The 26,834-nt window shown below is 39.8% G+C and overlaps 2 protein-coding genes across 3 annotated transcripts; both read right to left on the reverse strand.

The window, feature by feature from the left end:
• Positions 1-977: 977 nt before the first annotated feature.
• Positions 978-5,977, reverse strand: cd7al (cd7 antigen-like). The gene is made up of 5 exons (XM_050045366.1): positions 5,805-5,977; positions 4,966-5,319; positions 3,478-3,852; positions 1,871-1,977; positions 978-1,443 (listed from the first exon to the last, which is right to left on the reverse strand). Exons 1-5 carry the CDS (start codon positions 5,863-5,865, stop codon positions 1,246-1,248), a joined length of 1,095 nt encoding a protein of 364 aa, XP_049901323.1. The 5' UTR covers positions 5,866-5,977; the 3' UTR covers positions 978-1,245.
• Positions 5,978-16,905: 10,928 nt separating this feature from the next.
• On the reverse strand, positions 16,906-25,274 carry znf207b (zinc finger protein 207, b). 2 transcript variants are annotated; one of them, XM_050044472.1, is made up of 11 exons: positions 25,109-25,274; positions 24,420-24,546; positions 24,148-24,286; positions 23,617-23,802; positions 21,285-21,360; positions 21,055-21,116; positions 20,771-20,910; positions 20,289-20,387; positions 19,143-19,397; positions 18,587-18,743; positions 16,906-17,706 (listed from the first exon to the last, which is right to left on the reverse strand). In XM_050044472.1, the coding sequence occupies exons 1-11, from the start codon at positions 25,147-25,149 to the stop codon at positions 17,555-17,557; spliced, it is 1,434 nt and encodes a 477-aa protein (XP_049900429.1). In that variant the 5' UTR covers positions 25,150-25,274; the 3' UTR covers positions 16,906-17,554. The 2 variants fall into 2 exon arrangements, with proteins under 2 accessions (XP_049900429.1, XP_049900428.1); XM_050044471.1 differs by lacking the exon at positions 20,289-20,387 and having other exon boundaries at positions 25,109-25,272.
• Positions 25,275-26,834: the final 1,560 nt, after the last annotated feature.

Below are 26,834 nucleotides of genomic sequence, written 5' to 3' on the forward strand. Positions count from 1 at the left end.
AGTATAGTGTGCCATAAAAAGTCACAGTATAGCATGTCCTGGTATAGTGTCACAGTATAGTGTGCCATAAAAAGTCACAGTATAGTATGTCCTGGTATAGTGTCACAGTATAGTATGTCCTGGTATAGTGTCACAGTATATCATGTCCTGGTATAGTGTCACAGTATAGTATGTCCTGGTATAGTGTCACAGTATAGTGTGTCCTGGTATAGTGTCACAGTATAGTGTGCCATAAAAAGTTATAATATGCCATTAAAATGTCCCACTGTAGTATGTCAAAAAGATATAGTATAGTATGCCATAAAAAGTCATAAGTTAGTCATATGTTAGCTTGACATTAGAATTTCATGCAAAATGTCATACTGTAGTATGTCAACAACATTTAGTATGGTATGCAAAAAATGGTTTCATATGAAAGTACGTCATGAAAAAGTTTTAGTATGCAGGAAAAAAAATGTTATCGTGTAGGATGTCAAAAAATTTGGTAGCGTGCCATACAAATGCCAGAAAAGTCATATTAAAGTATGTCCTAGTGTAGTGCCATACTATAGTATGTCATAAAAGTTATAGATTATTGTAAATATGTATGGCTTCAAAATGTCATCGTAAAGTGTCATAAAAAATGCCATAAAAGGTTAGTTTAGTGTGTCCCAGTAAAGTTTCATACTACAGTATGTCGTAAAAATTAAAATATCATAAAAAAAGTCATAGTGTAGTATCTCATAAAAATGTCAACACTGTGTGTCATGAAACATTTCAGAGAAAGTTTTAATTAAAAATTGTCACTGTATAGTATGTTATTAAAATGGCATGAAAAATGTCAGTATAGTGCATGATAAAAAAGAAATCTCATAAAAATCATTTCAAAAGTCATACTGCAGTATAGAGTTCAAATGTTTGTTAACATCAGGATTGCAAATGCTTCTTCAGGATGAGATGTTAGTGTGTTTGTTAGACCTCAAAGACCACAAAAGTCCTTACAAAACTCCACAGGGTACCTTTATTTGCTCAAACACAAACACACAAACATGGGCAGTCAACATTTACAAAGGTCCTTGAGAAAATGTCAAATACAAACACTCGTTCAAACTATCCCCAGTCCAATATACATGAGATATAACAGTCCGACAGAATCTAAGTTGTTTGAATGTGTTGGAGAAACTAATTAAAGTAATTTAATAGAGTAAATTTGAGTGCAGTAAGTTTCAGGCAGCTGAGTTGATAAGTTGGTCTAATATTTCATTTCTAAAATTCACTCCTGGGTTTGGGGCTTTCGTAATGGTTTTCAGGACAGGATTTCTTCACAGGGCAGTTTCTGTACTCAGAAGACTCCATTTCCTCCAGATGGTGGGGGGCCAGTTTTCGACAGACAGGCTTCACCCCAGTCATCTCCTCGTAGATGGGGGCCTGAGGGTGTGACTTGACACTGCGGCGTGCTTTGCCCTGACAGTCATAGAAACAGGGGGAAAACAAATCAGTGAAGTGAACAGAGTGAACACACTCTCGATTTCCTGTTAAAATCAGAGTTTTTCATTTTCTCTTAACTGTGATAGGAAGTCCTAACCAAATCCAGTCCTCACTATACCTTTTACTGTAACTTAAAACACTGTAGTTCACAGCTCGTAGAAAAATGTCTTCCATATGAACTAAAAAAGAGAATTAAGTTTGCTACCTTTCTCAGAATTGTAAGAAAAACATGCTGAGTGACAGCAGCAAGTTGTGAAACTCGTGTGGTTTTGTGGTGAGCTGCAGAGGAACTCTCTGGCACGATCTTAACAGGCAGGTGCTGTTCGCGGTGATCTGTTCTGTTTTTCTCCTTTTAGCTTGTGTAGTGTCAGAGCAGCGCATTATAAGCCACAAGTCCACTCACTTTATAAATCACCACAAATCCGAAGAGGAGGAGGAGGAAGAGGACAGCCACAGCCGCGGACAAAGCATACAGCAGGGTGGAGTAGTTGGAGCAGCCGCACTGACCTCCTGTGAAGAAGCAGAGAGAGATGATGAAGATACGAGGGTTGACCTCACTGCTGCTGCAGGACACAAACACAGAGGGCCTCGACATCCCCTGAAGCCACACTGACAACACTCAGCGTCCTCGCTGCACTGCTGCTTCTGACACTTATGAGTGCAGTTATAAAATATTTTAAGATAAACAGCAAAAGCAGCACGTTAGTACAACAGTGAGTGGGTCAAAGGCAGCTCAACTGTGACATGTTCAATGGAATTTCAAAAACCACAGAGCCAAACTTCCTTCCTAGTTGCAGGCTGCCATTTGAGTATGTTCCTATTATTAAATTAGTCACAGTGGGACGACCAGGTTTATTTATTACATGAAGATAAGCAGCAAAAACTTCAGAAACAGGGAGACAAACATCTGTTATCATGGCCAACAGGAGCTCTGATTGGTCTGATATGATCAGGAGGTGATCGCAGTTTGGTTTGCTCAGTAGGGTTTGAGCACTACATCTCAAACACAAAACTCTCAGTAGAATTTCAATAAAAAATTTTGAATTAAACGTGAATAATCTATAGTCACAAATTGTGAAAATCTATCATTTTTGAATGAAAGTTGATGAAAATAATAAAAAGCAAAACCAATTTTAAAAAACAAAAACAAAAAGCCACAATATATAGTAGCATTTTTTCAAAAAGGCTAAGTGACTCGCTCACACCTGTCAATTAAAAATAAGTCAGTTGTATATTAAAAAAAGAGTCAGCCAGTGCAACAGTGTGGAGAGGAATACACTATATCAGGTTTTGGCCACACAGAGAACACTTGATAGGAGGATTTATCCACCGGTGGTTCTGATTATTTCGTGGGAAAATGTATATAAAACAGCACCAAAATAATTTCCTACATCTGTGCATGAACGGTTCATGCCCCTGCCCAGTGTTGCGTAACAAGTCAGTTGTAATGGGACAGCACTGTGTTAGATATTACCAGATTGATTGACAGATTAACAACTGGCTGTTTATACTTGATGCACACATAAACTCTAAGTGTGGAAAAATGTGAATGTCATCTGTTAGTGATGTCTGATATTGTCAAGTGTTATCAGTGGTGCACACACCCACGAACGCACAAGTGAACAAATATAATGAACAATTGTTAGTGCTTGTGAAACTGACAGGAAACAGAGAGGCCTTTTGCACAGGTTTCAGAACGTCAGTGTCACCACAACACCTGAATCTATTTAATTAAAATCATTATTTGAAAAGAAACAAACAACACTTCAAGACAGCTAGCAAATATGAACTTCAGTAGTTGTAGCTGCAGTTATGTTAGTAGACGGCTGACATCCTGAGACGTCAGAGTGGGACTGAAAGACACTGAAACAACAGCACAACAGAGAGGGAGGAGAGAACTGGGTGCAACAACAGAACAACAGTTAGTACAAAAAAAAGTCATTTTCAGAAGCCTGAAAAAAAATGCAGTTAGTATAAGCAACCTTGCAATCGAGTCCCCCTGTGACCCACCTTGCACAGACACAAAGAACACTTGTCTGCCCAGACTGGTGGTGGAGTCAGGCCCACCGCGCAGGAGCAGCTGGCAGCTGTACAGGGCGCTGTCGTCTGGCTGCAGCTGCTTCAGGGTCAGGTTGTAGGTGATGCCCCTAGGACCGGGAGCAGAGGACAGCTGGACCCTCTCGACGGGGAACTGGGAGGAGGAAGAGCCGCCGCCATGGTGGCGCTTTGAGTGGTACAACACCTCCACAGGCTTCTGGCCCCTCTGCCGCATCAGACTCACCCCCTCCACGGCCAAGGCCTCCCCGTGTTGGGGGAAGCAGGGGAGCACGGCCGAGGCCCCAGAACACGTCTCTACCAAACCTATGTTCACCGTCCCAGGGGCATCTCCGGAGGGGAAAGGGAATAAAACTTAGAATATGACCTAAAATCCCATTTCCTCTGATTAATCAAATTAGTTGTGCGGGTTAGCAGCTGTAAGGATATTAGGGCGCGTTCTTGGTGATTATAGTAGCCAGATAGGACAAACTGAGTGCAGCCTTTATAACCAATCAACATGTGCAGTCAACAGGAACAGTAAAAGTAACAATGGTAAATCATCTACCCTTGAAAGCATCGTCAGGGTGCTGTAGGAAAATGTATTTTTGGGGTACAATCTAAGGTGTATATCAGTATTTATTGAATATTGTTGCATCCAGGAAAAGAACAGTCATCTCTTGTCTTGTCAAACTGGATCAGTATCTGCTGTTTTTCAACTTGTAGAGAGGATGAGAGGAGCTGATATGAATTACATAAGCTCACTCCATCTCCACAGTGTTGTGTGCAATATTACTCTACATTCTGATATTAATAAACCTTCAATTTTCACAGTTTCACGGTGATGGGCTTGTAGTTTCAGATGTGGAAGCAAAACTGCGTAATCATAGGAAGTATTTCACAACCTGGCTACTCTAACATTTAGCAAATCTTAAAAACAAAGAAACAGAGTGAGTCATCGTGGGCAAAATGCTGAACTTTCATTGTGTTGCAGGAACCGCTGAGGGTCCATGATGGGCATGTTAGTGGTTCAGTTGTTTTGTCAAAAACAGTAACACCACAAAGAAAATGACACGTCATAGTGCCAGTTTTAACAAGGCATCATTTATAAAGGGTTTATAAGACTTAACGCTTGATGTGTCAGTAAAGCACCAGTGATAAGAGGAACTTTTGCATGGTCAGGGTGTTTATCATGCTCCAGTTTATGTGTTTAGCTCGCTCTTTAATTCCTTCTGCCTGGTGTAAACCTCATTAATTAACAGCCATTATCATTTACAACCCCTTATAAAGCATGCCTTATTAGACAGTGGTTCTAAGTGGGTTCAAACAACATCACCAAACACACTTTCCAAATGCCAACCCCCCTGTATTTGACCTTCAAGTTTTCTGTTAGTTTTGGAAAGTGTAACCTCCAGTGGGCGACAGGTGAAAAGTGAGTGGGATGGAAAAAAAAAAGAAGCTCACCAGCATTAACAAGGAGGACGAATTCTGTCTTCCCACGTATTTGATCGTCTTCAGAGGAAGGGTTGGCCACGAGGAACTCACAGTAATAGCGGTCTGTGTCACCGGCATTCAGCTGAGAGATGGTCACGTTCAGGGAGTGCCTGCTCGGGTCACCGGTGACACTGATGCGGTTCTTGTCATCATTATCGTTTAGCTTGAAGTTGCTGTCGGTGTACTTGAACAGCACTTCCTTGGGACGCAGCCAGTCACGCTTCAGGTAGATGCCGAAGGGCGAGGGGTTTCTGGGGTCAATCACACAGGGAAGTACCACAGATTCCCCCTGATTCCTCTCCATGAACTGAATGTCGCTGCACACTTGATAAAAACAAAAATAATAATATATATCAGCAATTTTTAGTTATATTCTATACACTTAAAGATGTGTTTCAAAATAAGTCACAATTTTAGAAGCGTTTTGCAGCTTATTTTTGTGATATATATTATCTTACATATGGGCATTGTGCACAAAAAAATAAATGGAAAAAAAAACAAACAACTGAATTCTGTTTAGAAATCTTACAATCAACCATTCCATATGAGTGAGCTGGACAAAATTACAGCAACACCTCAGAGTATAATCCAAAATGATACCACTACAAGCTGCGGCCCAGAAAATGACCAAAGGTAAATTAATGACACACTTTTTTTATAGTGGTGCATTACATTGTGAAGTATTCCTATTATTTTGTCCACCCCTTGAATAAGAAATAGACTCCCCCTGACTTCCCTTAGACTTACTTTTCAGCTCCAATCACAATTCAAACTACAAAAAAAAAAGGTAACGACATAACTGAACTCACCAAATCCAGTTTGTGTCAAGAACAGCGTCCACAGACAAGCCAGGTACTGGATCCTAGTCATCTTTAACCACACTGTCAGAAGACACTAACATAGATCCTGAGGGAAGTCAGTGATGTAAACCATGACAGCACACGTACAAGCTCTCAGAACTGGATGTTAAAAAGGTTTGGTTAACTGTAAATGAAACCAAGAGGAACTCCATGAAGCTCCACCTTCAAAACCTCAAGACGAACACAAGAGGAAGCACACACTAACCACGGCGTATGACAGATCAGCTCCTTCTAAGGCCAAATGGCAATTAATCAAAAAGGTAACAATACAGCAGAGCTGAGGCTGAACATATTAAGAAAGAATAATCAGCAGCACAGTCAGGACCAACATGTGCATGGAGGTGCCTTCAGATTTTTTGTTACAGGCAGTTTGACCCGACTCTAGAGTTCATTTGTGTCATGCACAGTGTTGTTTTCTCCTTTAATTTGCATTCTTTGTCTTTGACACGCTTGAGAAAAACCTTCCATAGACAAAATTGTTTTTGCATATCCCAGGGGAAATGACTCTGACAGCATGTGACAACAGGATGAGTCTGCCTTTTTGATAACTTGCACCAGTGGACAGAGCGCATACTGTGAAAAACTTTAATCGGACTAAACTGACAAAAATGTGGACTTCAGGTTTGACTGGTTAAAGACTTGACGGAAAAAAACATTCAAGTCTCAAGTGCAGCTTCAATATTTGACTATTAGGTCGAAGCATCGGAAAAAAATGGCCTCAAACAAATCTTGAACTTTTCACAGACTATATGGACACGAGGAATAATTACAGCAACATATAACTTTTTCAATGTACATACAGGCATATGAGTAATGTTTTGAGCTGGACTTGATGTTTAAATGTCTTGTCATATGGTCACCAATACCAATTTTAAGACTTCCCATTTGTTCTGCAAGACTTGTGACTTAAGACTTGAGACCTATTTGAGAGACTTGAACTTCTTAAGACTTGCAGCAAGTCTGGTTACTGGATATCTTGAAGTAGTAAGTCAAAGGCTGCTGGACTTTTACCGGCTTGGGGTTCACACTCGCTCTTGTTCACACACTGAACTGCAGTTAGCACATAAACAAATGACGCAGTAAATTATAGACCATGGAAGGGCTGTAACATAATTTGAATGCAACCTACAAAATGGCGACAAGCAAATTGGCCTAAATTTAGGCCACACATGTGGAAACGTGGAGAAGCCTGAACAATGCAAGTCCATTATTCATCTACAAACACACCAGAAGAAATGAGGCTTGTTTTTGCTCGCTAAAAGTTAGAATCTAAAAGTGATAGGCAGTATTTACATCTATGCAGGCGGTTTGCTCTGTGGTTCACGTATCTTGCATCAGTGCAAAAGATCAGTAACCAGCAGCCTCATGTGATGCACTATCAGCCCTGATGAAGAGTTGTTGTCTTGTTCTGCTCGTCCAGCAGGAAACCACAATTAAAAGGTCTTGTTGTTTAACAGGTGGCTTTTAGTGACTGTTTACTGGCTGCTATTGTTTAATAAGGCTGCTGCAGTTCGTGAGGCTGCAACTCGAGGGGCCTCGTTTAACTTTTGTTTGCCTGTGAATGCATTCAATTTATTTGAAGGAGAATGTTTATGAGGTCTGAAACTACTTATGCAACTTATGTAGAGCATTTTTGGCCTCACTGATGCGTCTAATCACCAAGTCAGGTTAAAAAAAAAATGCATGACTAATTCCTGGAAACGTAAACAGACGAAGTCATAATCATAAGGTCCTGAAAGTTTCCATTAGATGACCTTTTCCATCAACAGAACCTATGCATCTAATGGCTGCAGTGCCTAGATATTATAGTAGGTGATAATTTCAATTCAATACATATATAGCACTGAAGTGATGTTTTGAAAAATAGCCAATATTAAATAAAAATCAAACTCAACATAAGGGGAAAATCTTATTCATGAATACAGAAAAAAAAATCATCTAATGGAACAAAATAAATTAGCATTTTCAGAAATTTATTTTATCTCCAAAGTCTATCATAATGTCATGGTCACGTAAAAGTGAGCGCTGAATGAGTTACAACAAATATTCTCATCTTAAATGCTGGACTGCTCCTTTTAGTTTCCCCCATCTGTAAGTTATCTGACCCGTCACTGCTTTAATCAGGCTCCACACTACATATTATTGACAATTCTCTCATATACTGTACACAACTAATTTATCAGACTGTGACTAACAAGACAGATCTTCTCAGGATTTTTTTTTTATCTTTGGGCAGCAGTGGGTCTAATGTGGATGTTTGAGGAGTCAATAATATCCCCTGTATGCCACTAGGTGGTGCACTGGTTCTTATATGCACACACTGAGCAACTACAGGTGTTGCATGGGTGCTGGTGTGAAAACAACATTTTACTGACCTTCTTTTAGTGATGTCTAGGTTCTGCAGTGACACCAATGGGTGCTGAAGGCATGAGGTCACCTGGGCTGGTCTGGGGGCATATCATCCCTGGCAAAGGCACAAATTTATGCATGAAAAATAAAATATAAAAAATGAACCGTCAGAGAAATCAGGATGGGTACCGGCAGGATTTTATTTATAATGCTACTCTTATGGATATTACTTATCGGTTTGGTTCTTTGTCAACACTCTCATCGTCATTTTTCATTACTAAATAATTGCTTTTTCAAAAATATATTGTTCGGCCGATGAGCAGGGAGCTCCAGGTGCTGGCAGCCCGGAGGGAGGCTAATGTTAATGTTACCTTGTGTAAAACAGTTTTATATCGTATATTATATTATTGGGTTAGCACTGATAATGATTCATCAACATGTAAGATCTATTTAAATATTGTAAGCTGTCGAGGTGAAACCAGTTATCAACTTTATATACTGTAGGGTAGAAATGCAGCATATTTGATAAACATATCTTAAATAAGCTGCATAAAATGTTTATCTGCAAAGTAAATAGGAACTATAGCTGTTATATAGATAAGTAAAATGTAAAGTATTTTCCTCTGAAATGTAGTAAAGTAGAAGTAGAAAGTACAGGAACGTAAAAACCTCATAATTGTGGGAACTTTTCCTCCAGACACACTGTGATGTCATGCTTTTCTCAGTAATAGACTCTTATTGTGTAGGTGTGTGTTTACTTGTGCTGATATTTCCAATTTAGCAATTATTATTATTATTAGTAGTAGTAGTAGTAGTAGTTGTCATAATAGTCGTAATCACTCTCAGCCAGCTGATTGAGGACATTTAAGTCTGTGATTCTCAAAACTGGTGTCAGGAAATGATCAGTTATAAATAACACTATCGAGAAAATGTGTTTACACCATGTTTCTTAGAAAGCCCAAAAAATGTGCTCTTTTAACGTCATAGAAAAATGTTCACACACACTCTGAGGTGATGTGTTAAAAATGACACGTGCTGAATTTCAATACATGTACAGAGTGTGCTCAGAGACAACACATGTTCATTTCAACACAGCTGATGTGTAAACTGCTCTTACACACCAGCTGTGTTACATGGCTCAACACATAAATGTTTAAGTTTTCCAAATTGTCTTTAGTTTGTTGCACAACATATGCATAGAAATGCTCGTCAAAGTACTGAACTTTAAATACCGTAATAAGAAAGAGGAATGTCTCACCCTGGGGTGTAACATGAACTATCTCCCCAAACAAGTGCTCCCTGTGATGCTGTGTGACAAATTAACATTGAAATATTTGGCTAAAAGGAACAAATAAACTGTTGAAACCATAAGGTCAACTGCCTGACTGGCCAATGCCTACAGTGGACCCTGATGAAAGCATGAGGGAAAGTGGAAATGTTACTGAGGGAAAACGGAGAATGGATAAATCATTAAATGTTCAACACATTGCACTTTACAAATTTATTTTCAACAGCAGTCACTTCAGGTGGGCTTTGCTTTGCTGGTTTTACTTAAACCACATTTATAATGCAACTAGTGTTACAATATCTTTCTATACCAAAACTGAGCTCCTCTCTCTTCCACGCCATCTCATGTTGAATCCATCTGTATTTATTCATGTCCCATTAATGCATGTTACTAACTTTGCCTCTTCCCCCGACTCTTTGTGCTTTCTCGCCTTGGAGGTTTCTTGGGATTGTGGGAGCACCTGGTGCAGGGCTACAGACTGGAATCGACCTCAGCTGCTGCAGCAAGGACAGGGCCTTTGTACATGGGGTGCCTGCTCTACCCACTGAGCCACCGGGCGCCCCATTATGACATTTAGTTATTATTGATGTTGCTGTGCCTATCTCTCTGTCTATCCCTCTCTGTTCCAACCCAACCGGCAGAGGCAGATGGCCACCCACCATAGAGTTGTGGTTCTGCTCGAGGTTTCTTCCCATTAAAGGGAAGTTTTTCCTCGCCCCCGTTGCACAACAGGGGAAAAATAGGTGCTTGCTCTTGGTGGGAATTCATTTGAATTGTTGGGTCTGTGTAAATAAAGAGTATGGTCTTGATCTGATCTTTATGAAAATTGTCCTGAGATCAATTTTATGATTTTGGGCTATATAAATAAAATTGTCTCAAAAGAGGAACCCTTTTGGATGATCACTACTTTGGGAGATAATTTTTTGTGGCAGTGAGTAAAATAAACAAACTAAATTTTGGTTTATCCCTTACACATACAAAAACAGTGTGACACACCATATGTCTTCCAGCCACTGAACAGTTTATTTTCTTTGAACATGGAATATTATTGCTGTTTACCTCATTGATAAACATTTTCCACAGTCCTATGACAGTCATGAATACACAACAACGCAGCATACTGAAAACAGAACTAAGTCCCTCTTTTATAACGAGAGCAAGTCACATCCCACAGGGACTAAACAGTTCCGTCTACAGTTTAAAGGAAAGAAAAACACATTTTACCCAACTTCACTCCCCTAAAAATCAGTTGTGGTATAAAGATCAGCTTCTGCCATCACAGGTGGAGCGCAGGCATTCACAACAAAGACAGTGATTTAATAGAAATGTTTATGTTTCCTTGCCTTGACAAATGTGACTTTACACTGGCAGGCACCACAGTTGATGTGTTTTATGAACATCTCCCCGTAGTGTTCAGGATGCACTTTGTTCCATACGTAGTGGTCCCCAAACCTGGAGATATCACACACGTACTGCATTTACCATACATGTTGTTTCATCTCTAAGTACTTACCTTTACAGCCTATACTGTGAACAAGGGCGAGCACACTCATCTTAAACATGTAGAGTGTAAACACTTGTGCAGAAGCAATCACACACCCACTCACAATAAGTAAAGGACTTATGCATGTAGCGTGACATGAGTGTTTCCCATGGGAACACTTTCCATGGATTTCCCCCAGAATTTATTTTTCCATCGGACATCTAAAAAAAACAAAAAAAAAACAGAAATAACAGGTGAGTGCCTGTGACAATGACAGTAGCTATATATTCTTAATGTAATGTTTGTTTTTATAAATCAGCTTCTTTATTTATGTGCACAGAGGGAAATGCAAACAAGGCAAATTTGGTCACATCAGTATAATCTGCACAGCAATTTGTTGTAGTATGTAGATATGAAGCACTTAATTATCATGCAATGGAAAGTTACAGAGTGATCACCAAGGCAACACGAGACCAGACAGAAATGAGATGTTTATTCAAAACACGCTCTCTCCTGCTCACTTTGCCGAAAAGTGAAGTTCCTGGAATTGCAGTGACATGCTGGTAAACACGATAAACAGTTGAAATAGCATTAGTAAGCTAAAAGTGATAAATCTCTGACCTCTATTTTGACTAAATTAAAGACATTTGCACCATAAACTGGTGCATAAAATGTGTCAGAACACAGGAAAATAAGTGTGATGCTCAAAATTGGTGTCAGGAAATGATCAGTTATAAACACCACTATAGAGAAAATGTGTTTACACCATGTTTCTCACGAAGCCCAAAAGATGTGCTCTTTTAATGTGAGAAAAATGTTCACACACTCTCAGAGGTGATGTGTTAAAAATGACACGTGTTGAATTTCAACACATGTACAGTGTGCTCAGAGACAACATGTTCATTTCAACACAGCTGGTGTGTAAACTGCTCTTACACACCAGCTGTGTTACATGGAGTAACACATAAATGTTTGTGTTACAAATAGTGTGTAAATCATGTGTAACCCAGATAATCATATAAAAGTGTTACTTTGACACACTGTGTGTAAATCATGTTTTATGAAAGTACCAGGTGACTGTTTTCTGTCAATAAAAATGAGAAGCAAAAATACTTTCATTAGCCATTTATTTAACATTTCATTGCAAATATTCAACTAACGGGCGTTACATTAATTGGTAATACAAAATTTAATATTTTTAAATGTAATTCATGAACATGACATCATTAAACCATCAGTACAAACACACCTACATAATCTTATAGCTCAGATTGAGACAGAGCTCATCAGTGCTAAAATCTGACATGTCAAGAGGTCTAACATCTGCAACATCTGCTAAATTTATCATGTCGGAGTTTTTAGTTTGTTGTGCAACATATACTGAACTTTAAATACTGTAATAACAAAGAGGAATGTCTCACCCTGGGGTGTAACATGAACTACCTCACCAAACGAGTGCTCCCCGTGATGCTGTGTTTCTATTGGCAGCACAGATCCAGTCCTATACAACAGTGGCTTCATGGAACAGACCGTACGTTTTCCTTATCTATCATACAAAACTAGTAAAACCTGTCTGCAGAAAATCTTTCCACATGGCTGCACAGTGACTGTATTGCCAAACAATCTGCAGTCAAAATGTAAAGAGTTCCACACAGCTTCTGAGTTGATCCCAATTACCATGAAGTGCTTTGAAAGGCTGGTAATGACACACATGAAAAGGACAGCTAACATGACAGTAGACCTTCACAAATACATTTACAGGAAGAACCACTCCACTGCTGACGCCATCTCATCTGTGGTTCATCAGGCCCTCACTCACTTGGAAAACAACTCCTATGTGAGACTGCTCTTCCTGGACTTTAGCTCAGCTTCATCACTATCACCCCACAAACACTGGTTGGGAACTAAGAACTATGGATTTCACCTCAAGTTTAAATCTAATTCAAGGAAAACAAGTGGCAGCAGAATGATGTAATAGTTTTATTAAAAAATAAACAAACAAACATGACTCTGGCATTGTGATGTGTAACATTTTCATCCAAACATCCAGCTACTTTCTGGACAATTGTTCTTTATATGACAGTTTATGTTCCTTTAACTACAAATAGCTGAGGCCTGTACTATGAAGTTAGCTAGTTAAGTTCAGGGTTCACTCCGGTGTTTCAGTACTACAAAGCTGGTTCACTTTTAACCAGGATAAATCACCATGGAAACATATGATGACCAGCTAACCTGCTCCGCAGCAGTATAACTTCAGAGGATTGGGTTCACAACCTGTCAACACTCCGACCACTGACCAATCATACCTGGAAAAAAAGTATCGAGACATGGACAACAGTCCAGAGTGACAGACAAAAGAAGAGTAGTACTAAATATTTTTTATGACCCTAAACACATGACGATGATTTTAATTGCATTTTAACTTTAGTTTAGTTTACTTTATCCCAGGAGTAATAGCTGACATTGTGAGTATTTAATCTGATTGAATCACTGAAGCTCAAACTAACATGAGACACCAGTGTGATGAGAACTGGGGAAAAAACAAACCAAAAACAATGAAAGATCCGCCTATATTTTATTCAAAAACTAATCCACACACTGTTAAATGTCTCCTGTTATTTTAAATGCAACATTTTGGTCAGATAGACCTCATCAAGTTATTATCTAGACTACTGTTCCACCCTTAACGTCAATAGCAGCAGTCTAGCATTACTTTAAAGTGTTCTTACGTAGTTTCTTTATTTCAATTTTTCAACTCAATAGCATTTACATATTTGGAAATTATTTCTAGTGTTTCTACATCTTCTCATCCTGTTGTGGGATTATGGACTATCATTTTCATTACACTCCGTAAATGACTTTTTGCTGTCAGATAACAGAATATTCCCGCGCCCCAGACTAACGTCCAAGAACACAAAATTGAATCCACAGAGTATCTCCATACTGCTCATCCGTAGTGATCCAAGTGTGCCGCAGCCCAGACATAAAAGTTGTTTTGAAAAACATCATATGAACTCTGTTTTTAGCCTCACTGTAGCCTGTAGCTCTGACTGTTTCTCTGTGCTCCGCGCTCACGTGTGCGCGCACTCAGGGTGATCGGTGATCTCTGAAGAGCAGCAGTCTCGTCAGTACTGACGTCCAGATTCTCAAGTGCAGGCATTGCTAATTCCCAGTCTGAGCAGCAAAGACTTTCCTCATCCGTTGGCATTGCTTTGCATTTGAAACAACTACACCACCAGGTTTCCAGTGCTCGACTCCGGTATTCTGCGGCTGGCTGAGGGTTAGGCTCATGAGCTGCGGCAGCTGCTTCGTCCAGTAGCCTGAGTTCCGTCTGTATACTCGGGCTCAAACAAATACGGCTCAACAAAGAAATGCTGATCCTCCTCAATTTCAAAGTCTTCAGATATGTTGGGCTGTCCTTTGCTAAAAGGCTGTAGTGCAAATTATGTTTTAGCGACTGTGGCTACTGTTGTCTCTCCCTGCGGTGCACGTGTCACGTGATGTAAACACAGGTGAGCAAAGCTCATGCTTTCGCTGGTCTCGCACAAGCACGCACACATGAGCGCGGAGCACAGAGAAACAGTCAGAGCTACAGGCTACAGTGAGGCTAAAAACAGCTAGTTCATATGACGTTTTTCCAAACAACTTTTTATGTCTGGGCTGCAGCACACTTGGATCACTATGGATGAGCATGTTGGAGATATTTTGTGGTTTCAATTTTGTGTTCTTGGACGTTAGTCTGGGACGCCATCAGCCATTAGGTGTGCTAGCCGCTCCACCTGCCGATCTCCGCAAGGGATGTGAGGGCTCTAAAACTTCACCAGGGCCTCCGTCAGCATATGGGTGAGTAGATAATGGCTGAATTTTCATTTTTGGGTGCACTATCCCTTTAAAGTGGGGGTGTCAAGTGTGAAACACATGGGTTTTCACTTGGCTGCAGGGTCTAATGAAAAGTTAAGATGCATTGTGGGAAGTGTAAGATTCCATGTTTGCAGACCCCCAGATTTATGGAAGATGAATGCCTCTTTTCAGAGGTAACAAGCCAAAAAGGTTGGGAACTACAGTGCTAGATACCACTTGAGAAAAGTGATCGTTTTCTTCGTTAAGGTGAGCTGAGCCTTTAACATGACACACACATTGCTGACCATGTCAATTTCTTACAAGACAGAACAAAACCATAAAAATTTGACATTTACATTTCAATACCCAAATCTTTATCTTTTAAATAACTAAAATAGAACTGTTATTTAAGGCATAATCTTCTTCTCTTCTCTTTAACACTTACGTAAGTGTGAATTATCTTATACATTTTAACAACACACTTTAACATTACATCATGTAACATAGGCCGAGCATCCAGTTGTACAGGAAAGACCCACACTATAATAAACATCAGGTACTTACTGGGTTTAACTGACCTTTCATGCCAGCTGAGTGGGTTTTAAGGCTGTTATGGATGGGCTACAGACAAAAACAAATACAAAGCAGTAAGTGATATGCAGAGGAAACACTCAATACCTACAGTAACTTCTTGCCACCATGGCTTTTGATCCTTGTATGAACTAAAAACTCAAATTTGGGCACCTGCTGGCTACATCTTTATTCTCTTTTTTTTTGTGATCAATTTTTTATTCAGATTTATTCTCTTAGAGATTGCTCTCTGTGCAGCAATCTCCAACACAGGATCACTGCAGATGACACTGGCTGATGATTATGTCAAACGTTTAAACAGAAGCATGGACAAAACATGAAACCACTCAGCAATACAAACTAGCGCTGCAGTAAATACCAATCAAGTAAAGCAGTTTTTCTTGAGCATTCTCAGGTGTTTATGTATTGTTACGCTGTCATTTCAAATTCTGTTTATACATATATGGTTAGGTATGTTAGTACTGGAGAGGGTCTCATTGTGACCACTGGTCCTGTTTGCTGATGCAAGTTTTCTTCCATTTGGATTTTGTCTTTTAATTTTAAATTTTAGTTTCTACATTATTTCACAGGAATGCACCAACAATTCAGGACTTGCTGCTGTAAATCACAACTACAGATGCAAACTAAGTTTCCATTTAGCAGTTTGTGCCACCATCTGAGATCTTCAAGCATAAGGAAATGAATGTAGTTGGGAGAAGAGGGAATTCTAGGTTAAGATTAGAAACAAGGTCATGGTTTGGGTTAAAATGAATAGATGTCTATCAGAAGGGGCTCTCTGAGAAAGCCAAGAAGGAAAACTTCTCCCATGTGCAATTTAAACAAGGGCAAACCAATTAACATAACCACTGAATTGCTGATCAGTTACAATCACTATGAAAAAAAAGGTTACCAAAGTATTAAAGCATTGATCAGCTTTTTGATTTATAAAAAAATGAGAACTGAGCTTCACAAAATTGGAATTTAACGCAGAGCTACTGTATTGCTGGGTTTGTTGTTTTGCTTGCCCCCTGTGGTGCATTATGGGGACATGACTGTGAGATGTGACAAACACTAACATTATAGCATCCATGCATGTTTGAGTACTGGTATGTATGTACAGACAGAAAGGTTAATGATTCCAAAAAAGTTTCTCTCTTACTGTGTCAGTGCACTCCATCTTCAAGTGTCATTATTTAATCTGCAGTTATTTCCATCATTATCATGACGTTAACATGCAGTATTTGGAACCACAAGTTGGCCAACATCTTAGTTTGGGGGTGGTGGTGCACCAGATTTCAGCACATTCGTTTTTTTTATTGTTTCTGAACTAATGGAAATGCATTTTCTTCTGTACTTCAATATCCCGTCTTTTATCGGACAACATAAGGTGGAGTCCGCAAAAATTAGATGATGGCAAACTTGGTTTTTAAATACCTGATGAGATCCTGTCGTTAAACAGCTGTAAAATGTCAGTACAAACCTTCATCACTCACCTCCACGCACGTCAGGAAAAACCAGCATTGGATTTCAAGATGAATTTTATTACAACAGATTCATAAAACATTACAAAGAATGCATACAGGTACCCTCTTTACCAGGAAAGATTAAAAACAAACCTGAAATAAGGATAAAGCTAGAGACTGATGTGTTGTGAATGTGTAACACTACTTAGCTGGAATCATCATCATCACTGAGACCCTCACCAACCAAAGTTGGGGACGCAAGTCCAACAGCACCTAAACGTGCTGTGAGGGCCTCAATCAATATATACCAAAGAAAAAGAATAAAACAAAATAAAAATAATCAAATGTTTACAAGAGAAACTTGCCTTTGTAAGGGGTTGGTACGTTCATGTAACTCCAGCAGCTTCAAAAGAAATATGAATCATTTAAACACACTTCACTTCTATAAACCTGAGTGAAACCTATGGGGGGAAAAATATATCCTCACATGTAATCATGACAACAAAATAGCATTCAGGAACTTGTGTGGTGTTTGGCTGTTTTCCAATAAAGATGTTACATTTAATGTCCATGTGTCCTAAAAAATAATGTTTGTCTTCACCACCACTGGTCTTAACTGCTCTTTGCTTGCAGCTAGGTTTGAAAAAGCACAAGGATGAGAGAAAGGTGTTAACCTCAAACCTAATGTGGTGGCTGCTTTGCTGCTTCAGTAGCGTCCAGCCGGGGACATGACGGGTGGCCTCATGCCCATGGGAGGGCCTCCTTGGTAAGGGGGCACCATAGGAGGACCCTGCCCATATGGAGGCATCCCTCCAGGCATGTAGCTTGGCATGCCCTGAGGAGGAGCACCATACTGACCTGCACAGAGAACACAGGGAGAGCAGAATATGGTCATGCTGGAATTCTTACAGATTCAACGGCTGCCCGATCAAGTTTTTTTTTTTTTTTTGCCCTCAATCCATATCCCAGGGATTTAATAGAATATCTGCTGATTCCAAGTCCAGTTCAGATACTTGTATTTTCCTTAATAATAAAGCTGCACAGTGCACACTTGAAGTACTTAAAAGTTATTGAAATCAACCCAATGTATATGTTTGACAAATAAATAGCGCTGCAATGCATTAAGGAAAAAAGTCCCTGCACCCAAGCTGTTTCTTAATATTTTTTAAATGTATTTTTCTGTTTCATGTATAATATAGCAAGGCCTCTTTAATCTCTTTGTCCTTGTAGCTGCCTCGAGGGAATTTCTGTCCCTTTAAGAACATCTTCCACTGTTTGTTGCTTTGGTGCAGCTTTGCTCGATCAGATCGGGCTCTAGATTAGCGATCCCGATCATTAAAAAAATGCCTTGATAGGCCCGGATAACGATGATGAAACGATAATTCATTAATCAAGTAACTTAAAACCCAGCTTTAGCTTGACCATGGCATCTTCACATATCCATAGAATGCATTCAAATGTATACTACAAGCTACTTCACCTAATGTGCCATAAAAAAACATATATGGAGGAGTGCAAATGTTTAAAAATGTCTGGGAACCAATGATCTAGAGGAAAAATTACTGTAAAAATGCTGAATGTTCAGTGCAGTAATAACTGCAAACTAACACAGACAGTGATAATAAAGTGACTAAACAATTGACAAACTGAGGAAAGTGTTGTAGTGATAAAGTTTGAAATGTAAACAAATCTGATGGGTATTTTACACCGACTGATTTCTGAACAAGCATTTTCTTACCATGCATGGGATGCCTCATGCCAGGCTGCTGTGGTGGCATTCCTTGCTGTGGGGGCATTATGCTGCCTACAGCTGCCACTGGGGGAGCAGCCGCATGGGCCTGACCCGGCCTGGGAGTAAGACGCTGGTAACGAGGCAACTGAGCCTTCATCTCTTCCTGTTAGCAGGGACAACACACAAAGCAAATATTCAGACTAAAGAAACTCTGTTATGCCCCTTACAGTACACAAAGATAAACACTCACAAAAATGACGGGGGATTGGGTACCTATGTAGGCGTGCCCTGATTTCACACTGAGGATACTCAAGTTCAGAATCATCCTTCAACATAACCACAAAAGAGAAACTACTAAGTAAAGATAAACAATCTAAATGCTTGGCGGATGTCCCAGAAATATCTAACTTCGTACCAAACTTTTTAATTGTGATACTAATATATTCAGGACCAGACTGATGGTCAAATATGGCACTGACCCATTCTTTAATAAATGTACTATTATATGTATCAGTCATTACTTACTGTGAAAAGGGCAAAATACAAAGCTCAAGCAACTTACCAGTGAGATATCCTCATCAGGATGGATCAACTTACTAGTTGCACTCGTGGTGGTGAGGATAGCAGGCTTGGTGGCCACTGTGGCCGGGGGTTTGGCCACAGTGCTGCTAGAGGGGTTAGAAGAAGAGGAGGAAGTGGAAGAGGAAGAGGAGACAGAGGGCTGGGTGTAGGCAGGGAATGTTGCTTTGGGAGGGTCGGAGGAGGCGGCTGTGCTGTGGGAGTTTGAGGCTGCAGCTCCTGAGGTGCTCTGCTGGGCCTGTACAAAGACACAACACAGGTAACTGACTGGTAGTCCAAACTGCTGCTTTCTTATTTTTCAAAGAGCAAGAGAGACAGAAAAAAACTTTAAAGTCACAAAAGTCCTCAGTGAATTCTTCATTGCGACAATCATTATGTAACAAAATATTTTAGGTATTTGAGAAACCCCAAACATTCCATTTAGAGTTTGTTTTTTTTATACACTCAAAATCATGTTTTCATCTCTGATTTGGTCCTTCTGATTTTTGTTTAGTATTTGGATTCCACTTGAGATATGTAAATTATCATCATCATGACTTGTGAATTCCCCAAAAAATCAGTTAAGTCTTTTTGATTTGAGGAACAAGACAATTGTCCTTTACATGTACACCGTTTACTTCCAACTGGAGTGCAGATTTTCCATGAAATGAGTCAAACCCTTCGTATCCACAAAAGTCAATAAATCAACAGATGAAAGACAAATCCTGAAATAAAGGAATAACCAGCCAACAGACATTTAGAATTCAGATTGTGAGGAAAAATCCGACAGTGTGTTATGCACTACTGCAGCGTAAGAGAATGATGAGTTATTGCAGAATTCATGCTCCAGTGGTTAGGAGGGGTGAATAATGCAAAGTAAGATCCATGTAAATCCATTGCTACACCTCATTCTGCGTTAATCAAAGCACATGCACAGTAATAAAGCTCACAGACAAACAGTATGTCAGTTGTTGTCAGGGATAATCATCCTCCGACACCAACATTATAGCCAACGTGCTCAGTTTGATGCACAAGGCAAATACTGTTAGTAATCAGCCTTGTTTACAACTTGAGAATTTACAGGCGGAGTTAATAGATAAGCAACATGCAGCTGCCACAGCCCAAGTCAAAGTCCTGTCTGTGAGCCTACTTGTGGCGTGTTAGGAAAGGGAGGCTGGGAGGAGGCAGACTGAAGGTCTGCGGATGGAGAGGAAACGGCTGCTGTGCTGCTGTGAACACCAGCGCCCATCTGCAGCATGGTGGAAAGGAGATCACAGTATTGGCAGGTAACATGTCCACATAATCTATCCAAATTCAATAATGAGAACAAAGTATGCTATACAACAGTGACACTGATTTTTTTTTTTTTTTTAAAGTAATGGTGGTGAGGAAGACAAAAGGAGGAACAGCTGACCACAGAAAATGAGGAATAAGGACATGAGAAAATAAGAAGTATTGGGAAATAGGTCAAAAACATCCCTGAGAACTGTGTTCATAAGAAACCATATAGGAGGTTTAATATCATAACACGTCAACAACTATCTACCTTGAATGACAGGCTTACATAAACCTCTAAACGCTCTGAAAAGCCTATGCGAGTGTGTGCTGTTTGGGCGATTGCATGGGGCCCACCTGTGCTGCACTGGGGAAAAGAGGTTTGGTGACGGCGGGCTGAGCCACTGGTACTGCCGGTCGACTGGGTATCGCTCCTGCCGCGGGGGCTGGGGCCATATGGGGCATCCCTGGCCGTGGGGCCATGTGAGGAGGCATTCCTAAACAATCACCCAAACACAGTCAATTAACCCTTCTTGCACTATTACACTGACAACATAAAAGGAGCAAAAGTGCTCAGATGGAGCTAGAACTGACTTTAAATGTTTCTTGTTACTCTAACCAAAAATATAACCACAACTCACCGTGGGGTATACCGGGCATCCCAGGCATCATGGGAGGCATCATTCCACCCATTGGCATCATGCTGCAAAAGGCAATAAGACCAGTAAGACAATGATACATGATGTTGAGTTCACTGCAGTAAAATCAGAAATAATTCTACCCCACAACAAATAAGTTGTTAAGAAAAATCAAAAGGAAAAAAAGCATCAAACATAAAATAGTGAACACACGCCATTAAGAGATCTCTTACCCTGGTGGCATTCCATGCATGGCAGGGGGCATACCATGCATCATGGGAGGAACGCCCGGCATCATGGGAGGCATTCCTGTAACAATGAGCAAGAAGAAATGTTCTGTTTAACAATAACTCAACATTACATCACTCCAAACAAGCAGTAGCATGTCAAGGTAACTGAACACACAACAACAAAAAACATATTGTGCTATCAGCAATCCCACAACCATGCCAACATTTCCCTGCTCTATCTGTACAGTTTCTTGAACTCGGTTTTGCTACATTTTGCATGTTGCAAGCCTGCAGCACTCTGAATGCTTAACAATTATTAAATGCAGAGAAGACAACACAAGTCATGTAGGGTGTTGGTGGGAGAGGCTTACACCTGACACTGTGCAATACATATATATTCATTAGGGATGTAACGATTACCGATATTACGGTAAATTTCGTTAATTTTTACACAGCAAGAATTACCGTTTATGTTTAAATTAATTATTGCGGTGGATTATCGGGATATGTAATAACAGCCTCATTCAAGTCTCGCGATGCAGGCGCTGCGTGAATGCGTAGCATGTGTAAACACAAAATGAAAACATGGCGGAAGGTGGTGATAGCGCACTCAGGACACACACACACACACACACACACCCCCCCCCCAACTAAACGCACAAAGTCTGAGGTCTGGGCGTACTTTGGGTTTCTGAAGAATGCCGAGGGACAGCTGGTGGAGGACAACTATCCTGTGTGCAGAACATGCAGAAAGAAAGTTGCTGCGAAGGGTAGCAACACTACAAATCTGCTGGCTCATCTCCGTGACCATCATCCACAGCTTTACAGCCAATGCAAGTTATGCTATGCAAACGTCAGTTATTGTGTGAGGGACTTCGGTTTTACTAAGATTGTCATAATGTGTAACTCTCGACGTATACGGGACATTTGAGCCGTATCTGTCCTCCTAAACGGCGACTAGGTTTTCCGTTTTCGTTTAAGACACTTAGGAGCTAATACTAGCTGAGTAGCTAATAGCCGTATTAGCAGCTATGTTGCTAACGTTAAGTGTTTCAAAACGAAACGGAGCTGAAAACACTGAGCGGAGCCGACAGAATATAAACCGACGTAACGTAACGCTAATTGAGATCAACTATGATTGAATCACTGTGATTATGGTTATTGTATGGCGAGCTAGAATCGATATAGACGGCCAGTTATGCTTTCTCGACATAAGCTCAAGGAAACAACATAAAACGCTGCCGTGTTAACCTTTGACCGAGAGCATGCACTCCTTTTCTCATACAGGTAATCCTCTGACTCACATGCACACTTCTAATGTGTGAATTATTCTGTGTAATGATGACCATTGCCCTTAGGGTTTTTTTGGTTTCTCCTGCACATTTGTGATATCTATTCTATATATTGTATGTCTTTTGTTCTACTCTTGCATTGTTTTGTTTTATATATATTTTTCCTCTTGTGCTAATAAATAAATAATTAATATATAAATTGTTTACATATTTTGCTGACTGTTAAAATGCACCAGACAAATAAGCTTTGCTCCTGTAAATGTGTTTACTTATTTTGTTAATTTAAAATAAAATTTTCTGTTGCTGTGCCAATCCCTTGCCCCTTTAATGTGAAAGTTTCTTTTTAATATAAGATTTTGCCTGTTAACATTTTAGTATGATAAGGAAGTTACAAGATTTAGTGAAGTTATTTCAATGTATCTATTTTTTGGACATTTTTACAGTGCTTAAAAAAATATCGCAATATTATCGTTTACCGTGATAATTTGGTCACTATAATCGAGATATCAAATTTTCCATATCGTTACATCCCTAATATTCATGCTCAAAAAGAAAAAGGACAAACTGACAACATGTGTCGATCAACTTGATCACCTAATTAACAGATGATGGACCAGATCAATGTTTGCAAGTCACCTTTAAATCGAGGCACCACAAATGATGGAATTCTTGTGTTCGGTACTTTTCACCAACATATCCTTTGATACATTAACAGCCTTGTCAGAGATCCATTTCCCACAATTGCATCTGTAAAAGGTTACGAATGCAATTCAACCTACAGTAACTCATTCATCTGTGGTCCATAGTCCTGTTATACAGGTTTACATGAAAGCTCTCTGGTAGTGCCTGGTAGAGGCTGCTAACATTCATCAGCTTTGAGCTTAGAAGGAGTATCTACTCTTTAAAGTGACACGGTCTGTGTGAAGTCATGAGTCACTGGAGTCTAACTCAGAATTAACTTATGAGTGTTTGTTTAAATTTTATTTTATCAAGATGAGTCAGTGCTAATGTCCAACTTCCGCTTTTTACTAAGAGGTCCTTGCCTTGATAACCTCCAGGATGCATCCCAGGTGTCCCAGCCACAGGAGGCATCCCAAGCTGTGCCATTGGGGTAGCATAGCCTGCCTGGGGCTGGACAGCAGGAACCTGCTGAGCTGATGGTCCGGCTTCATCATCATCGTCGTCATCTTCATCAGAGTCGTCCTGATTTGACTTCTTTTTTTGACTCTCTGAAAACAGAGAGGTAATGCATACATCAGGTAATGTGAGGCTTACACATAATACAACATAAATCAACCCAAGCTTCTGCAAGAAAAACTTTGATTTTAATGTAAGCACACCGCATTAAGAAACAAAGTAGAGAAAGAACATTAAATTAACCAAGATGGGATACCCCTGGATTTATGCTCCCCTAACTCTCATGGCTCTGATAATGCTACCCATTACCAAGAATCTCTCTTAGCTTTAAATCATTCCAAATACACAAGATCGTTGTGAACTCTAAGGTAACGTGTAGCAGAGACATCTAGGCTTCTACTCAATTTGGAAAGAAAAGTACATTAAGATGTACAAACCTTGTGATTTCTGTTCTAACGTCCGTCTTCTTTCCTGCATGTCTTTCTCTGGAATCCCCTCCATACCATAGATCTCCAGCTCGATGTCTGTTCTTCCGGGAATTGCATTTGGTACACTGTCAATTGTCTCTTTATGTACCTGAAACGCATGCAAAATGAATCAGTGTGTGCTGTCATAATAAACAAAGTTAATCTGTTATCCACTTTATGAGAGAACACACCAAATTAAGTTAAGCTAAACTAGGATAAATAACAGACAAAAAAGCACCCACCTGCATGCAATGGATAGCCAAGCCTGGACCTGTGTACAACTTCTTGTGGCATATGTGACATTTAAAATGTTTTGCCTTCTGATGCTGAATGAGGATCTTCTCATCATCAAAGTCTCGATTACAGTACCTTGGGTGTGGAGTTAAGGATTATGTCGAAGCATAACGTCAAAAACACATCATGCAAATACATGCAAATGTTACCTAAAATAAAATTCCATGCTCTGGGGTGTAATCTTCATCCCCATTTATGAGCAACGACCGGGCAGTGAAAGTTGAAGGGTTTCAAAATAAACTCAAATATAAGGTCTTTAGACTTACCACCTTTGAGGCGTGAATGAAAGCGTTAGCTGTTACCCTGAATCATCAGTGCATGACTAACAGGTGAGCTCGCTAACATCGCAGCGGAGATAGCTAGCACTACTTCCCTCTTAGCAATACCAGGAACTCATCGCAATCTACCGTTACTACTGCGTAAATGCACTCGACGCCAAATACTTTACAGATGTAGACTGAGTAAAAACAATCCCCGAAACGCTTTTCTACCGCCCAATGACCAAATAATTAAGCTAACGCTAGCTCACAAGCCGATAAACCCTCTTAACGGTTAGCTTAGGCCTTCCTTTTGTCAAGCTAACGCTTAGCATCTGACATTTCTGAATTGGTATTGCGTCGACCGGTTAAAAGGATACCAGCACCATGGCTTCATCTGCTTCTTCTTTTTCCGTCCCATTTTTAATGAATACTGAAAAAAAGTCTTACAACGTTGAATACTAGTCTTATTATCTGTTTGACAACAGCATGCTGTAGTCCCGTAACAACGCCGAAAATGGCGCTTTGCTGGAGGAACTTGTAGAGGAGACAGCAGTCTCGCGAGCACAGAAAACAGACGTCATGTCACAGACACGCCCCTAGTTTTAGAGACAGGTAATAGCATATCAAAAATATGATTATATTATTATCATAATACACTTCAAACGAGAACCAGAAAACATGAACATTTAATTGAATATCTGCCCATTTCAAAAAGCAAAAAACACCTCTCAGCAATTTATCAGTAGGAATGTCTAATTATTTTTGCCATTGACCATTCAGATTAATATTAAAAAGATAATAATATAAAAATTGTTTTTAATCTTTCAAAAATGGTTTTGACCTCTTTAAATACTGTTACAGGTACAACTGTTAATTATAAAACTCCCAAATCAGTGTGTCAACCAACGCTGCTTACATTTGACCCAACTTTGTGATAAAATTCTGTTGCCAGCTACGACAACTCATCACAGACTTTCAAATCTAATATCAAAATGTAGCTGATTCCTTTGTCTATTAACTAGAAGTAATTACCAATATCTCTATCTCACACAGTTTTAAAATACATTTAATCCACAGACCAGATACTATCAAACTGAAATGTTACCCTCACCAAAAAAGTTTGTAGATGAGTGCAAGTGAAAAAAGCAAACATTTCTATGATGCCATTTTGGTTCTGTCACCCTCAAAGGACTAGAAAATATCTGTAGCAAACCAACCCCAGTCTCCCCTACTTGCATTTTACTGTCTTTGCACTTGTTTTATGTTTTTCCTTTATTGTAACATTTTATGTTCTTGTTTACGTAAACCGAAGACATGCAATTTGGTTCCCCTGGATACTGAGTATTGTGATCCATACAGAGAGAAGAGAATGATAGCAACCTCTTATCACATGCATACGATTGCTGTATCTGCTTGTTGTATCATCAGTGTCCACTTGATGGAGACAGCGTTGCAGAAATAGAAACTGGGTCCTCTGCCTTGGCATCATGGCTACATGTTTGGCATGCAATTTATGATATTTGAAAGGCTGTGTATTTTGTACAAAAATAGACTACCCATGGGAACAAGGACATAGATACCCGTGTTTGCAATCTCTTCTATACTCCTGGTTATGGGCTGTTTTTCATAGTTCCCTCCATTCCAATTAAGGGACAACAAGGAGTCAAGGGACGTTTAACAATCGCTAGTTCCAGCTTTGTGTTAACAAGTATGGGAAGGACCTCACCTCTTTTAACTTTCCAGTGACCTCACGCACAAACTGGGGTCAATAAAGAAATGGTCTCCTGTGTGCATGTGGAAGACACAGATCTATGACCTCAACCTCATCCAACACCTTTGGGATAAATTGTGACACTGACCTCACTAATGCTCTGAATATTTAAGATGAAGAATGAAATATTCACGGGTGTAATGTGTGTCTGCATACTTTGCTTGATTTTCCAGTGTCATAATTGCCTGTGTTGTTTAGGCACCGTCTGATGTCCACTGACCAATATCCTCTTCATGTCGAAAATAGTAAGCAGAAAGAATTGTACTCTTACTGAGTACAAAGTCCCACACATGTGCACACAGACACACATGCAATACAAAGCATTACCCACA

The sequence above is a fragment of the Epinephelus moara genome, chromosome 5, assembly GCF_006386435.1.
Source record: "Epinephelus moara isolate mb chromosome 5, YSFRI_EMoa_1.0, whole genome shotgun sequence".
NCBI lineage: Eukaryota > Metazoa > Chordata > Actinopteri > Perciformes > Serranidae > Epinephelus > Epinephelus moara.